The sequence below is a fragment of the Callithrix jacchus genome, chromosome 13, assembly GCF_049354715.1.
Source record: "Callithrix jacchus isolate 240 chromosome 13, calJac240_pri, whole genome shotgun sequence".
NCBI classification, from domain to species: Eukaryota; Metazoa; Chordata; class Mammalia; order Primates; family Cebidae; genus Callithrix; species Callithrix jacchus.
The window spans coordinates 13,799,113-13,812,208 of record NC_133514.1 but is presented as its reverse complement, the minus strand read 5'-3'; the positions used below and the strand labels follow the sequence as shown (position 1 = coordinate 13,812,208).

The window sequence follows — 13,096 nt, the reverse complement described above, 5'->3', positions numbered from 1 at the left end:
TAGAAGGTTGGACCATTCGGCCCCACTTAGAAGAGGAGAGGGGCTGAAGATTGAATTCAAGTACCAATGGCCAATGATTTCATCAGCCATGCTTAGGTAATGAAACCCCATAAAAACTCAAAAGGACAGGTTTAGAGAACTTCTGGGTAAGTGCTGAACACATCAAGGTACCTGGAGGGCAGTGTGCCCAGAGAGAACGGGAAGGCTCTATGCTGGTGCCTGGAGGGTGGTGTGCCCAGAGAGGGTGGGAAGGCTCTATGCTGGTGCCTGGAGGGTGGTGTGCCCAGGAAGGGCAGGGAGGCTCTATGCTGGTGCCTGGAGGGTGGTGTGCCCAGGAAGGGCAGGGAGGCTCTATGCTGGTGCCTGGAGGGTGGTGTGCCCAGGAAGGGCAGGGAGGCTCTATGCTGGTGCCTGGAGGGTGGTGTGCCCAGAGAGGGTTGGAAGGCTCTATGCTGGTGCCTGGAGAGCGGTGTGCCCAGGGAGAGCGGTGTGCCCAGGGAGGGCAGGGAGGCTCTGTGCCCCGCCCCCATACCTTGCCCTCTGCATCTCTCCTGTCTCTCTGTTCCTGAGTTGTGTCCTTTGTAATAAGCTGATGAACCTAACTTTTCCTGAGTTTTGTATATTGGGTTCTAGCAAATAATCAAACCCAAGAATTGGGGCTCTAAAGGGATTCTCTGACTTATAGCAAGTTGGTCACAAGTTCTGGAAGCTTGGATTTGAGACTGCATCTCAAGTCGGGGGCAGCCTGTGGGACTGAGCCCTTACCCTTCGGGGTCTTCACTAACTCCAGGTAGATTATGTCAGCATGGAATTGAATGGTGGGACACTCAGCTGGGACTGGGGGATTGGTCCGTGTGCGAAACACCTGCACAGTCGGGATCAGAGGCCTGGGAATGAGCAGAGGAAGTGAGTCTTCCTTTTCCCTGCTCTACAACCAGCACTGCGCCTACAGAACCGCAGAGAGTTGGGGTCGCATGTTCCTAGGAAACGTTTCTGAAAAACAGGACTTGCCGGAAGTGGAAGTGCAGATAAGAGAAGGAGCAGGAGCAGAAGAAGAACTTGGATTTGGAACGTGGCCTTTCCCGGGAAGGTCTGTCTACCACGCACCAGCCACTGGTCATGTGCACAGGGCCTCCAGGGACAGCCGAGGCTCTGCCGTTACCACCCCGTGGATGGCTTCCCCAAGCCCAGAGGCTCAAGCGTAAACTCCTGACCACTGCAAGGCCCTTCGTAATCCCCACATTCCTTTCCAGCCTTAATATTTGTCTCTTAGATCCCAAACCCTTGCCATGCGGTGCTATTCGTTTGGGAGGATCAGACAACAGCATGCTGTTTCACACAAATGGTTCTCTTTACCTGGGATGCCTTCAACTTCCACACCCACCTGGTGGATACCAACTTACTCTTTAAGACTTGGGTCAACCAGGCGTGGTGGCTCATGCCTGCAATGCCAGCACTTTGGGAGGCTGAGGCAGGCAGATCACCTGAGGTCAGGAGTTTGAGACCAGCCTGGCCAATGTGGAGAAACCCCATCTCTACTAAAAATACAAAAATTAGACAGGGTGGAGGCTCATGCATCTGTAATCCCAGCTCCTCTCGAGGCTGAGGCAGGGGAATCACTTAAACCTGGGAGGTGGAGGATGCAGTGAGCCGAGATTACACCACTGCACTCCAGCCTAGGTGACAGAGCCAGATTCTGTCTCCAAAAAAAAAGGTGCAGTGGCTCTGCCTCTTCATGCCTGAGATCAGGCTGGGGTACCTGGTACAGCAAACTGTAGGCACAGGAATCGGGGAAGGGAGTCTAGAGACTCCAAAGGATTCTGCCTCCTTGATTGTAAAACAGAGACAGAAACATCTCAGCAGCTGCAGGGAAACCTGTTTAGAAACATGCTTCCTGATCATTTATTTTGAGCTGACACTGCATGCTGGGGTGCCCACAGCACCCCTCGTCCCCAAACTTACTTCCCTAAATGCTGAAAACACGTACAAAGCGTTTAACATTTTTCAAGTGCTCTGAGCCACGCATGAAAACCATCAGCAAACACTGGCTTGGAACTCACCCGTGTGGCATCTACAGGTTTTTTTTCCATGTGAAACCAAATGGACAAAGGTTTGTTTTAAACAATCCAAACTTATATCCTGCTTTAAATTCATGCTGTGGGACTTAACCAAAACTGAATTCTTGAATTCTTCACCCACCCCTTCGTTGCAAAAATACTATTTATTTTTCCTGCAAATGGACCATCTACAAGGGTAAAACAAACGTATTTCTCTTGAGATCTGTGTATGCAGCATTTTGTCTTTTTTTTTCCTGGTCAAACTTCCAAAAGCCAAACATGTCACGGAGTGACTGATACCGCCCTTGCCGGGAAAAACCTTTATCTCTCATCAAGCAGAAACCGGGAGATCTGGACTCTATACCCAGTTTTGCCATGACGTAGGTGGGGCGATTTTGGGGATACCACCCATCTCTCTGCTGCTGGTTTGTGTTCCAAAAACTGGTGGGGTGGGGTTGGCCGAGAGAGAGGAATGGGTCTGAAACCCATCCAATCCTAAAATCCTATGACTTCAGATCAAAACATGGGTAAACAATGGCAAAATTTTTGTCCTGAAAAATATTTTGACGTGGACTCAGATGGGTCCTGAGAAGCCTTCTGTGGAATTCCCTCCCCCAGGGAAAACCGCCAGCTTCCCCTTCCCGAGTGAGGGGTGACTGTCGTGTTTTCTCACCAGTCCCATCACGCAGTCACACCCCCATCTGCTGAAAGCTCAGGTCTTTGCTGCTGATGGCACTGGCTTGGGAGGTGTCTGGGTTTAAAGGCCTCGGGGTTACCAAAGGCCACCCTGGTTGGCAGCTCTTCCTGCACAACGCCAGCTTGTGGAGGAGGGTGGCTCTCGGGTGCTGCAAACTCTTTTTCCCAGCCCGCAGATCCTCTGGTGGAGCTGCCCAGGGCACAGGGAGTGACCAAGAAACCCTCAGACACGGGTACCACGTCAGTCAGAATTTCCGCACTTTTCTGAAAGCTGAGCCTCAGCTCTCCCGGCAAAGCCCCCGTCTCAGGGATGTGGTTAACGCCTCTGGGACTGGAATTCCCTGGACACATAAGCGGGGGGCTGAATACGGCTTGGTGTTGGTGTGGTCAGAGCAAGCCGGTGGGTGGAGGCCGTGGGAAGACACCCCACACCAGGACAGGCAGACTCGCGATGACTGTTCCCCTTCAGCCCAAGGTCCTTCAATCTACATCTGGAGCTACCAGTGAAAGAGAAGACTGCTTAGGGTTTTAAGGCACCTGGCCCTACGGCCCAAGACCAGGGGCCAAGTCCCAGGGTCAGGAAGTCAGGGGCCAGGGGTCTCATTCAGCCTCAGCCTGGCCTAAGGACATGACAAGTCCATCCTCCTCTCTGGGCCTCTAAAACTGGGAAGATGGAGGCTGGCCTGCCAGTTTCTTTGTTCTGCGATTCCTCTGGTTCTCCCAGGGTCCACCTCGTGTTGTATAGAGCTTTCTGCCCATGGAGCTGCCTCTGCTCAGCCCCTTCACCTCCCAGTTTCACTGCCCATGGAGACCACTGGGGGTGGGGGTCTTGCCAGGGAGCAGGAAAGAAAAGCTTAGTGCTTTGTGCAAGCATAGGCTCTGGGTTCTGTCTGAGTTCTGGGCTGCAGGGAGGGTGTAGCCTCTTCAGAGCAGGAAAGAAAGCCTCAGTCCCTCGGGGCGGCCGTCCAGAGCTGACATCACCTCCTGCCGTGCAGTCAAGAGGCTCCAGAGCCAAGTGGATGGGTGGCTCTGGAGCCTCTTGACTACACGGCAGGAGGTGATGCACCCATCCCCAGGGACCCCCGCACCCCTGTGGCTCTGGCTTCTACCTCCCTGCACCATGCTCCAGCCTCAGGACCCAGTCCTAGTGCAGAGCCCACCAGCCCGGCCCACAGGGGCAAGGAGAATAGAGACCACACGTCCTCTGCAGCACAGAGACGCCCTGCTGGCTGGACCTCCTCACTGTTCCCTCAAGTCTGCTGAAAGAACAGCCACCAGGGAATTCCTGACAAGAGCCCCACTGGCGTGCGGGCAGTGTTTCTGATCTCAAAGGCCATCCTTCCACACAGTTCCTCCCTTCCTGCCCACCCCCATCAGGCATTGTTTATTTCTCAGAACGAAGTGCCACGATCCTTCTCAGCTACCTTGGCAGCCTTGATAGAAACCAGTCAACAAACAGAGCAGGGAAAAACAGCCCCCCAAAGATGACATTCAGGACCCAGCCCTTTAGACCAAAGGATCGGATCAGGTGTGCCAGACGGCCCCATCCAGTCAGACATACACAGACGAGCCCTGGAAAGGGACTCTAGAGAAAGCCAGAAGTACTGTGAGGCTCACAGACAGCCCCCTGGACTGTAGTGTTTCAGGCGAGGTGGGCGTGGTAGGTCTGGGGTCAGCCTGGGAACTTGCTTGTTTTCCCCGGGGAAGTCCGTCACTTTCGAGGACAAGGTGCCGTCACCCACATTGCTCCTATTTGATCCCTAATCGTGCCCCAGGGAGGGGAGGGCAGACAGGAAGCAGGGGCGAGTTTAGTGTTGGGGGGCCTTGGGGAGGCCTCATCAGAAGTGAGGTCTCCTTGCAGTCCTGCACGGCTGGTAGGAAAGTGTCATTTGAAGGACCTACTCTGCCTCACCACCCTCAATGTGCTTGGTTTCATCTGAAGGACTTGCTGAGACCAAGGAATCATGAAAATAGTGTACTGTTCAGCTGGAGTTTACATCTTGGCTGAGATAAGCGACTGAAGAGAAGGCAGCTGAAGCATCTGACGTGTAGTGATGATGGCCGAGAATACAATGATCTGGAGGGTTAGGCAGGCACCAAGAAGTGAGCCGAAGTTGCATCACAGAGGAATGTTAGATGGTGTGGGAAGATCAATGAATGAGTAGTTAATCATTTTGATTATCGATCGTGTTTTGCGGGTATTGGCCACTAGTGTGTGTGTAGTTGAAGTACCACGATGATTTTTCACATCATTAGTCATGGTTATAGTCCATGTGGGAATAATGGCATGTACATTTTTTATTAAGTGTGTCTTTTGGTGATGGGGTTTGTAGGTTTCTCTCTGAAACCTTCTCCTGTTTATGGAGGGCTAGAGCTAATTATTAGCGGTGGTCAGATGTGGCGCTGGGTTAAATTTTGGCGGGGTTGATAGTCTTTCTTATTTGGGTGGCATGAGACCCCTATCTGTGTCCAGCTTGTGACTCTGCAGTGGCCCCTGTCCCTGAGTGTCCAGGGAGGCTATAACACAGGGACTCTTTCCCCAGGCCTGTCCTCCTAGAGCCAAGACTGGAGCCCAGATGCCACAGGCAGCAATATTCCACTTGCACCCTCACACCGGACAGAACCAACTCATACCACACACTGGGGTTGGGATTTTTACTTTTGCTCTTTTTAAAACTTGGCTAAGACACTCTGTTCATTATTTCTCTGGCAAGTCTCCAAGATTCTACACGTAACCCTCTTGGGTGAAAATAAACCCTGGAAGAGTGGCACAATGAAATAAGCCGGTTCCCTTGTCAACATTGGAGCAGGGACCACATCAGAAAGACGCCCACTCCTAACTGGGTGGTCTGCCGGATAGTGAGCTCTCCAGCATCACTCCTCCATCAGCGGCAGATGGGGAAAATGAAGGCGATGCCACTTTGTCTCTGCACCTTTCCCCATGTAGCACTAAGGGAGGGGAGGACTTTCACAAGGTCAGTAGCTGAATTTGTGTAAGCACCTCCGATGATTTTAGAAAGCATGTCTGAGTGGGCACATGACACAGAATAATAATCACGAACAGGTACTGAGTCCTCACCAGGTGTCCAGCACGATCATAAACACATTACACGGATTAACTCATTCAATTCTCACAATGGCCCTACGAGGTAAGGACTCTTGTTATCCCCATTTTATAGATGAGAACACTGAGGCACAGAGATTATACCCAGCTGGGCTAGTGACTGGCCAGGGACAGCTTCCAGATCCATGCACACAACTTCCAGGTTATGGCACCTCTAGAAACGTGGCCAGTGCCCCTGGGGTCTATCAGCATCTCTTGCTAGACTGGCAGAGCCCTAAAAAAGTAGGGAGACTCCTTTGACACTTGAGCCCCAGCCATGGCTCCAGCCTCTGAACCTCCAGACTTATGGGGCTGCTCAGGGGACAGCTAGCCCTGTGCCAACACTGTATCCCACGACCCTAGCAGAATGTCCTTACTGGCATCTCCGGCTCTGTCTCCTTTCTCTCCTTTCTCTCCCTTTGGGCCTCGGTCACCTAAAACAGAGGAGGAAAACTGGCATTAGAAATGGAAACGAATCCTAATTGCGATTAAAATATTACCTGCAGGGGACTGATGAACTTGAGACCAGAGAAACCCTCAGGTGGGAACAGGAGCAGCTGGAGGGTATAGCAGGCAGGAGAAGAGGGCAGCCACCTCTGCCATCTGCCCTGGACACTCCGAGAAGGAGGAGGCACCGATGAGAAAATCCCACCCCTTCATAAAGAACCAAAGAGCAGCCTCTACCAGCATAGCCTGAAGAGCACATGGCAGTTTGCAGGAAGCAGACAAGCCAAAGATAACCCTACTAAACACTCCAGGTTTTAGACGTTCATATTCAAGTTTGTTCTGGGTTTTGTTTTTCTTTCTTTTTTGAGATGGAGTTTTGCTCTTGTTGCCCAGACTGGAACACAGTGGTGTGATCTTGGCTCACTGCAACCTCTGCCTCCTGGGTTCAAGTGATTCTCCTGCCTCAGCCTCCTGAGTAGGTGGGACTACAGGCATGCGCCACCGTGCCCGGCTAATTTTTGTATTTTTAGTTGAGACAGGGTTTCTCTACGTTGGTCAGGCTGGTCTCGAACTCCCAACCTCAGGTGATCTGCCTGCGTTGGCCTCCCAAAGTGCTGGGATTACAGGTGTGAGCCACCATGCCAGCCTCCAAGTTTGTTCTAATGAGACCAGGGGAAAACAAGGGAAAGGGGGCTTTAGTTAAATAGGGAGAGAGGTGGGTTCTGTGTTGATCAGGTTTTCCTGTGGGAGAGACCATAAAACATGAATGTGAGATACCTGGGAATTGTGGTATTTCCTTCCCAGGATATACCTAAAGGAAAAGACCTCTTTGGCCAGCTGGCCTCTCTCTCTACAAAGAAGTTGAAAATCCTAGCACCACTCACTGGGCATTAAAATGACAAGGGACTTCTATTCCAAGGACCTCCAGAAAGACATCTGCAAATCAAAAACCCATGGCATGCTGTTTGGTGAAAAAAGCAAGCCAACAAATTCCAGGGGAGAATGTCCAGGATGATGCAAGATTAAAAAAAAAAAAAGGCAGCCATATATAGGAATGAGCTCAGAAAAAGATCTGGAAGGATATGCTCCAAAGTGTTGATGGTAGTTATTCTAAAGAATAAGAGCTAGGGGAACTGAGAGGTGGAGACTTTTTGCTTTATGCATTTCTGTGTTATCTAATTTGTGTTTCTCTTTCTCTCTCTCTCTCTCTCTCTCTCTCTCTCTCCCCCTCCCTCCCTCCCTCTTTCTTTTTGAGGCAGGGTCTCACTCTGTCACCCAGGCCCAGGGCTGGAGTACAATGGTGCAGTATTGGCTCACTGCAGTCTCCACTTCCCAGGTTCAAGCAATTCTTCTGCTTCAGCTTCCCAACTAGCTGGGATCACAGGTGTGCACAACCATGCCTGGCTAATTTTTGGTAGAGGTAGGGTTTTGCCATATTGGCTAGGCTGGTCTCAAACTCCTGGCCTCCAGAGATCTGCTCTCCTTGGCCTTCCAAAGTGCTGGGATTACAGGAATGAGCCACCTTGCCTAGTCTCTAATTTTATTTTCAACAAACATGTGCTGCTTTTACAACTTGTCTTAAAATCAACTTTTTAAAATGGGATCATAAAAGAAAGGAAAACCTCAGCCTGTTTCATCACTGGCCAGAAAGTAAAATAGAATTTCTCAGTGATCCAAGATCAAGGGATCATCCCAGACACAGGGTGGGAGTGATTAGCAGGACTTTTTTCTTAGTTTTCATTTTAACAAGTGAGGAGTAGAAAGCCTGGAGACAGGGCATCAGGTGTCCTCCGTCTTCCACAGCGGTGCTGGGAGGTTTGGACAATCTTGAAGTGAGCATGAAAAAGCAGACGGACTATAAAGTAGGTTTTCCTACAAATGAACAAGAGGACTACCTACAGGAAGAAGGCAGGTCGGAAGGGATGTTTTTTGGCACTGAAAATTGAGAATCGAATTAAAGTTGTAAATGCTGGGGAATAAGAGTATTTAGAGGGTCAGACGTCTGGCAGGACTGGGGAGGAGGGTTGTCCTGGGCCTGCAGCCTTGGTGTCTGCCCCGCAGGCCACCCTGCTGGCTTTCTCTGGTTAATCTCTGAGCTACAACCTACCGAACTCTTCCTTGCATTTCTACGACGACTTGAGCATTTACACACACATGGTCACTCAGTCCTCCTAACAGCCCTGTGAAATACAGCATCATGAGGGTTTTGAGATTTGTGTGTGTGTGTGTGTGTTTTGTTTTGTTTCACAGATGAGTTCTTGCTCTGTCACCCAGGCTGGAGTGCAGTGGCACAATCAGAGCTCGCCACAGCCTCCAACTCCTGGACTCAAGAGATCAGCCTCCCAAGTAGCTGGGACCGCAGGTACACGCCATCACACTGGGCTGGGACCGCGGGCACACGCCATCACACTGGGCTGGGACTGCGGGCACACGCCATCACACTGGGCTGGGACTGCAGGCACATGCCATCACACTGGGCTGGGACTGCGGGCACACGCCATCACACTGGGCTGGGACTGCTGGTACACGCCATCACACTGGGCTGGGACTGCTGGTACACGCCATCACACTGTGCTAATTATTTTATTTTTTTTGTCAAGATGGGGTCTTGCTGTGTCACCCAGGCTGATCTCAAACTCTTGGGCTCAAGCAATCCTCCTGCCTGGGCCTCTCAAAATGCTGGGACTATAGGCATGAGTCACCACGCCTGGCTGAGGGTTTCTAGTTTTTAGAGGAAAAACTAAAGTATTTAACAAGACGAAGTGACTTGCACAAGGCTGCCCTTCTGGTCCACGCACTGTGATGAGAGTCCTGGTCCCCCACACCAATGCCCACATGCTGCCTGGGGCTGGCAGTGAGGCTCAGGGAAAACCAAGATTGTTATTACCTTTGAACCCACGCATGCCCATTGGTCCTGTGGCCCCCAGCTTCCCATCGTCACCTTTGGGCCCGGGCAATCCTGGGGTACCTCTCTCCCCGGGCAGACCTGGGTAGAAAACAGACAAATGGCAGAGCCTCAGATGCAGAACAGGAAGGGCCCTCAGAGGTCATCATTAGGTTCAAGGCTCAGCCTCCCCACACATCCCCTCTTAGCCTCTGTGTCTGTTTTTTTCTGTTAATCTAAAGATGCCGCCAAAGTGGAGTCAAACAGGTCCACACGGACGCTCCTCATGCGCACCCTGTATCCGTCAGGCTCGGGATCCTCCTGCTAGAAAGATCCAGTGCTGTTGTGAGTGTTGGGAGGGTGCCCATCCCTTTGGAGGGTATCCCTTTGCCCCTGGGTATGCTGGAGATTTAGAAGCAGCAAACTCTGATTTGTTTTTTTTTGTTTTTGAGACAAACTCTCACATTGTCACCCAGGCTGGAGTATAGTGGTGTGATCTCGGCTCACTGCAACCTCTGCCTCCCAGGTTGAAGCAATCCTCCCATCTTACCCTCGAGTAGCTGGGATTACAGGTGCCCACCACCACACCTGGCTAATATTTGTATTTTTAGTAGAGACAGGGTTTCACCATGTTGGCCAGGCTGGTCTCAAACTCCTGACCTAAGTGATCTGCCTACCTCGGCCTCCCAAAGTGTTGGAATTACAGGCGTGAGCCACCGTGCCTGGCCTAGAATCAGCAAACACTTTTTTGAGTGCTTTCTATGTGCCAGACCCTGCTCTGGATGCTTTTCATGAAGTATCTAATTTAATCATCACAACACACCAGGAGGAATTATTCTGCCTGTGTTATGAATGAGGACATAGGAGCTCAGAGAGATTCAGTGAACTGCCCAAGGTCACACAGCAGTGGTGGAGGCAGAATCTGAGCCCTGCTCTTGCTGAAATGGACGGTAAGCCTCACTTTATGCTGGATCAACAAGGCTTACTGGGGACAGGGGTAGGAGGAAGATGAAATCGTTTCTCATTTAAGAAAAAAGAAATCCTTTCCCTTGTATAAATACAGGGAGGTATAGCAAAAGGGATTGGAGGCAGGGTCAATAAACGGACGGCCTGCTGCCGATCAAGTCCCCAGGCTCCTGGCCACAAGGCCCCTTGGTCACCGCCTGTGGTGACAGCGCCACGCAGAGCCAGCATAAACAAGTGCTTGAGTGAGTGAGAGCCCTGGTCCCCATGAGGCCTGGCCTCAGCGCAGTTATCTCTGCAAAGCAGAGCACCCTTAATTAACTGACTAATTGTTCTTTCCTGCTTGGAATGTGAGTTGGTTTGCTTTGGGCTTTTTCTGGGACTTGGAGAAATCTGTCTCCCAGTAATGAATGATTCTCTAGTCCTAAGGTCCAGTGGCTGGAAGGAGACATGTTTCTGGGAGAGGGCTGATTGGGTTTTCTCTTTCCTCCTAACACAACGTATCTGTTCCCAGAGTCCAGTGGCTCCACCACCACAGAATTCCTGATCTAGCATAAGCTGGGCCCCAGGCTCCCCATCTTATGATTCTTTAGGGCAGAAAATGTGGTTCCAGACCCCCATGAGCCCCTGAGCAGCCTCAGTGCTGACTTGAGGGTGGTCCCCTGAGAGGGCAGGGCCAGGAGTGGAGGCTGGGCTGGGAGGTCTCCTTCCTCCACACACTGTCTCCTCGCCTGTGTTTGCAACATCCTAGAGATTTGGGAAGCAGATGGTTTGGAGGCATAATTCCTAAAATAAATAACCAGACACCTTTCTCCCTCTATTTCCTTTTCTTCCTTCACTTAGAAGACCACACTCTCCCAGCAAAACGTTGCATGCAGCACAGGCTCAGGAACGGACAGACTGGCAGGCAAGATAGGACGGGGGAACCCAACAGGAGCTTGGGAGACAGTGAGTCTCGGAAGAACCTTGTCTTTCTAGAAGGCCCAAAGCACCCTCCCCACCAGCCACTGACTCTTCAGGGCTGTCGATATGAGCAGCAGGATGGGGAGGGGAGGGGTCAAAAGGGGAAGAGACAGGTATTCATGACCCATTCGTAGAGCTGGGCAGGGTCAGGAGTCACGGTGGGCAGGGGAGGGCGACAGGTGGCTGGTGATCAGGAAATGCAGATGGGACAGCACCTTTGAAGGGTTGGTCTGGATCTCAAAACATCTCCAACTCCTTCTGCAGGTCCTGCTCACACAGACCCTGGCTCCTGGGCTGGGAAGGGGCTTCAGGGAGCTGCAGGCCTGTCATGTACCTTTTCCTTCAGACTGTGGCACTTCCTAATAAACAGTGTGTGCTGCACCCCACTGTGACACCAGCAATCTCTTAGTCTCTTGCTGGAACCGAGCACTTGAGGCAGAGCTGATTGGGCGCTCCCCTGGGGAGCCAAGTCATTTATAACATTGAGAAGGCAGGGGTCAGAGATGGAGTGGGGGTCTCTCCCAGGCCCCTCCCAGGGGCACACCCATTACCTCGAAGTCCGGGCAATCCAGGGATACCAGGCCTGCCTTCCCTTCCTTCATCCCCCTGATCACCTTTGGGTCCTGGTGGCCCTGGAAAGGCAAAAACAGCACCAAGGTTAGAGGACTGCCTTCTGGGGCAGGACCAGGTCAACTGCAGAGGAAACAAAACGCCCTCTCTGAGGAGAGGAAGGGCAGCATTAGCTCTGGAAACTCACAGGGAACCTCCAGCCCAGTCTCAGGGGCATCAGGAAAGGCTTCCTGGAAGAAGTCATATCCAAAGTGAAATCTCAAAGCGAAATCGGAGTTAGCTGAGTAAACAGAGGGGTGGGTGAGTGTGCTGTGGACTGAATATGTGTGGCCCCTCCCAAAACCATATGTGGAATCCCTAATACCCAATGTCATAGCTTTAGGAGGTGGGGTCTTTGGCAGGTGATTAGGTTTTGATGAAGTCATAGGGGTGAGCCCATATGTTGGGATTAGTAGTTTTATAAGAAAAAACACCAGTTAATTCATTTTCTCTCTCTCTCTCTCTCTCTCTCAAGGACACAGCAAGAAGGCAGCAGTCTGCACACCAGGAGGAGAGTCCTCACCAGAACCTGACCCTGCCACACCCTGATCCTGGACTTTCAGCCTCCGGATCTGTGCCCAGTAAATGCCTGTTGTTGAAGCAGCTCAGTCCACTGTATTTTGTGGTGGCAGCCTGGGCTGAGTAAGAGTAAAAAGGGACAGTTCCAGGTGGAGGGAACAATCCCTACAAAGGCTGAAAGTCAATAGAGAGATGTAAGCCCTGGCGGGGTAAGAGGCGGGGGGCACACTGTGGAGAGAAAGCGGGGCTCTTAGAGACCCAGCACCTCCTGAGGGCACCAGAGGCCACAGAGGGGCCTGAGAGAAGAGCCCAATCAGAGCTACACACGAGGAAGATGGCTCAGGCTGCAATGTGGAAAATGGGCTGGAACAGGAGGGAGGCCGAGGCAGAGCCTTCAGTCCAGCCAGGTGGGAGGTGAGAGCCCTGGACAAGGGTGGAGCCATCAGAGGGATGTCGGGGACACATACAAAAGTTGCTTAAAAGTAGAAGAGACTGACTTTGGTGTAGTTGGGGAGGAAGAGGCCAGCGTCGTGTTCAGATGTCTGACTTCCGTGCTTGGTTGGACGAAGGGTTTCTAACCTCTCCTGAGAGGGCTGCCCTCCAGGATGGGGCTCCTGCGCAGCAGGGATTCTGAGATATGGGATTGGATCCAGTCCCCACGACAATGCCAGGTGCTGCAGTTACACATTTGGACCACACAGCTTTGGGTGCCACAGTGACTGTGTTCTGTCCACGCTGCAACGCCCACAGGGCTAGATGTCTCACCAGTGGCAGGAACTTCTTGCCGCCATTGCTGCACCTGCTGTCCCCAGGCCAGTCAGCCCCTGAGCACCCCTTGCCGACCTCCTCCAGTCA

The 13,096-nt window shown here is 51.9% G+C and overlaps 1 protein-coding gene across 4 annotated transcripts in view; it reads right to left on the bottom strand.

Moving 5' to 3' along the window:
• The window catches only part of SCARA5 (scavenger receptor class A member 5), a 120,281-nt gene that overhangs the window by 29,390 nt on the left and 77,795 nt on the right, over positions 1–13,096 (bottom strand). For all 4 annotated transcript variants that reach the window (XM_002756806.5, XM_035269909.3, XM_054243713.2 and 1 more), the window contains 3 exons: positions 11,665–11,745; positions 9,191–9,289; positions 6,234–6,290 (listed from right to left, as the gene is read on the bottom strand). In XM_002756806.5, the coding sequence (XP_002756852.1) occupies positions 6,234–6,290; positions 9,191–9,289; positions 11,665–11,745 (237 nt within the window). The remainder of the gene's footprint in view (positions 1–6,233; positions 6,291–9,190; positions 9,290–11,664; positions 11,746–13,096) is intronic.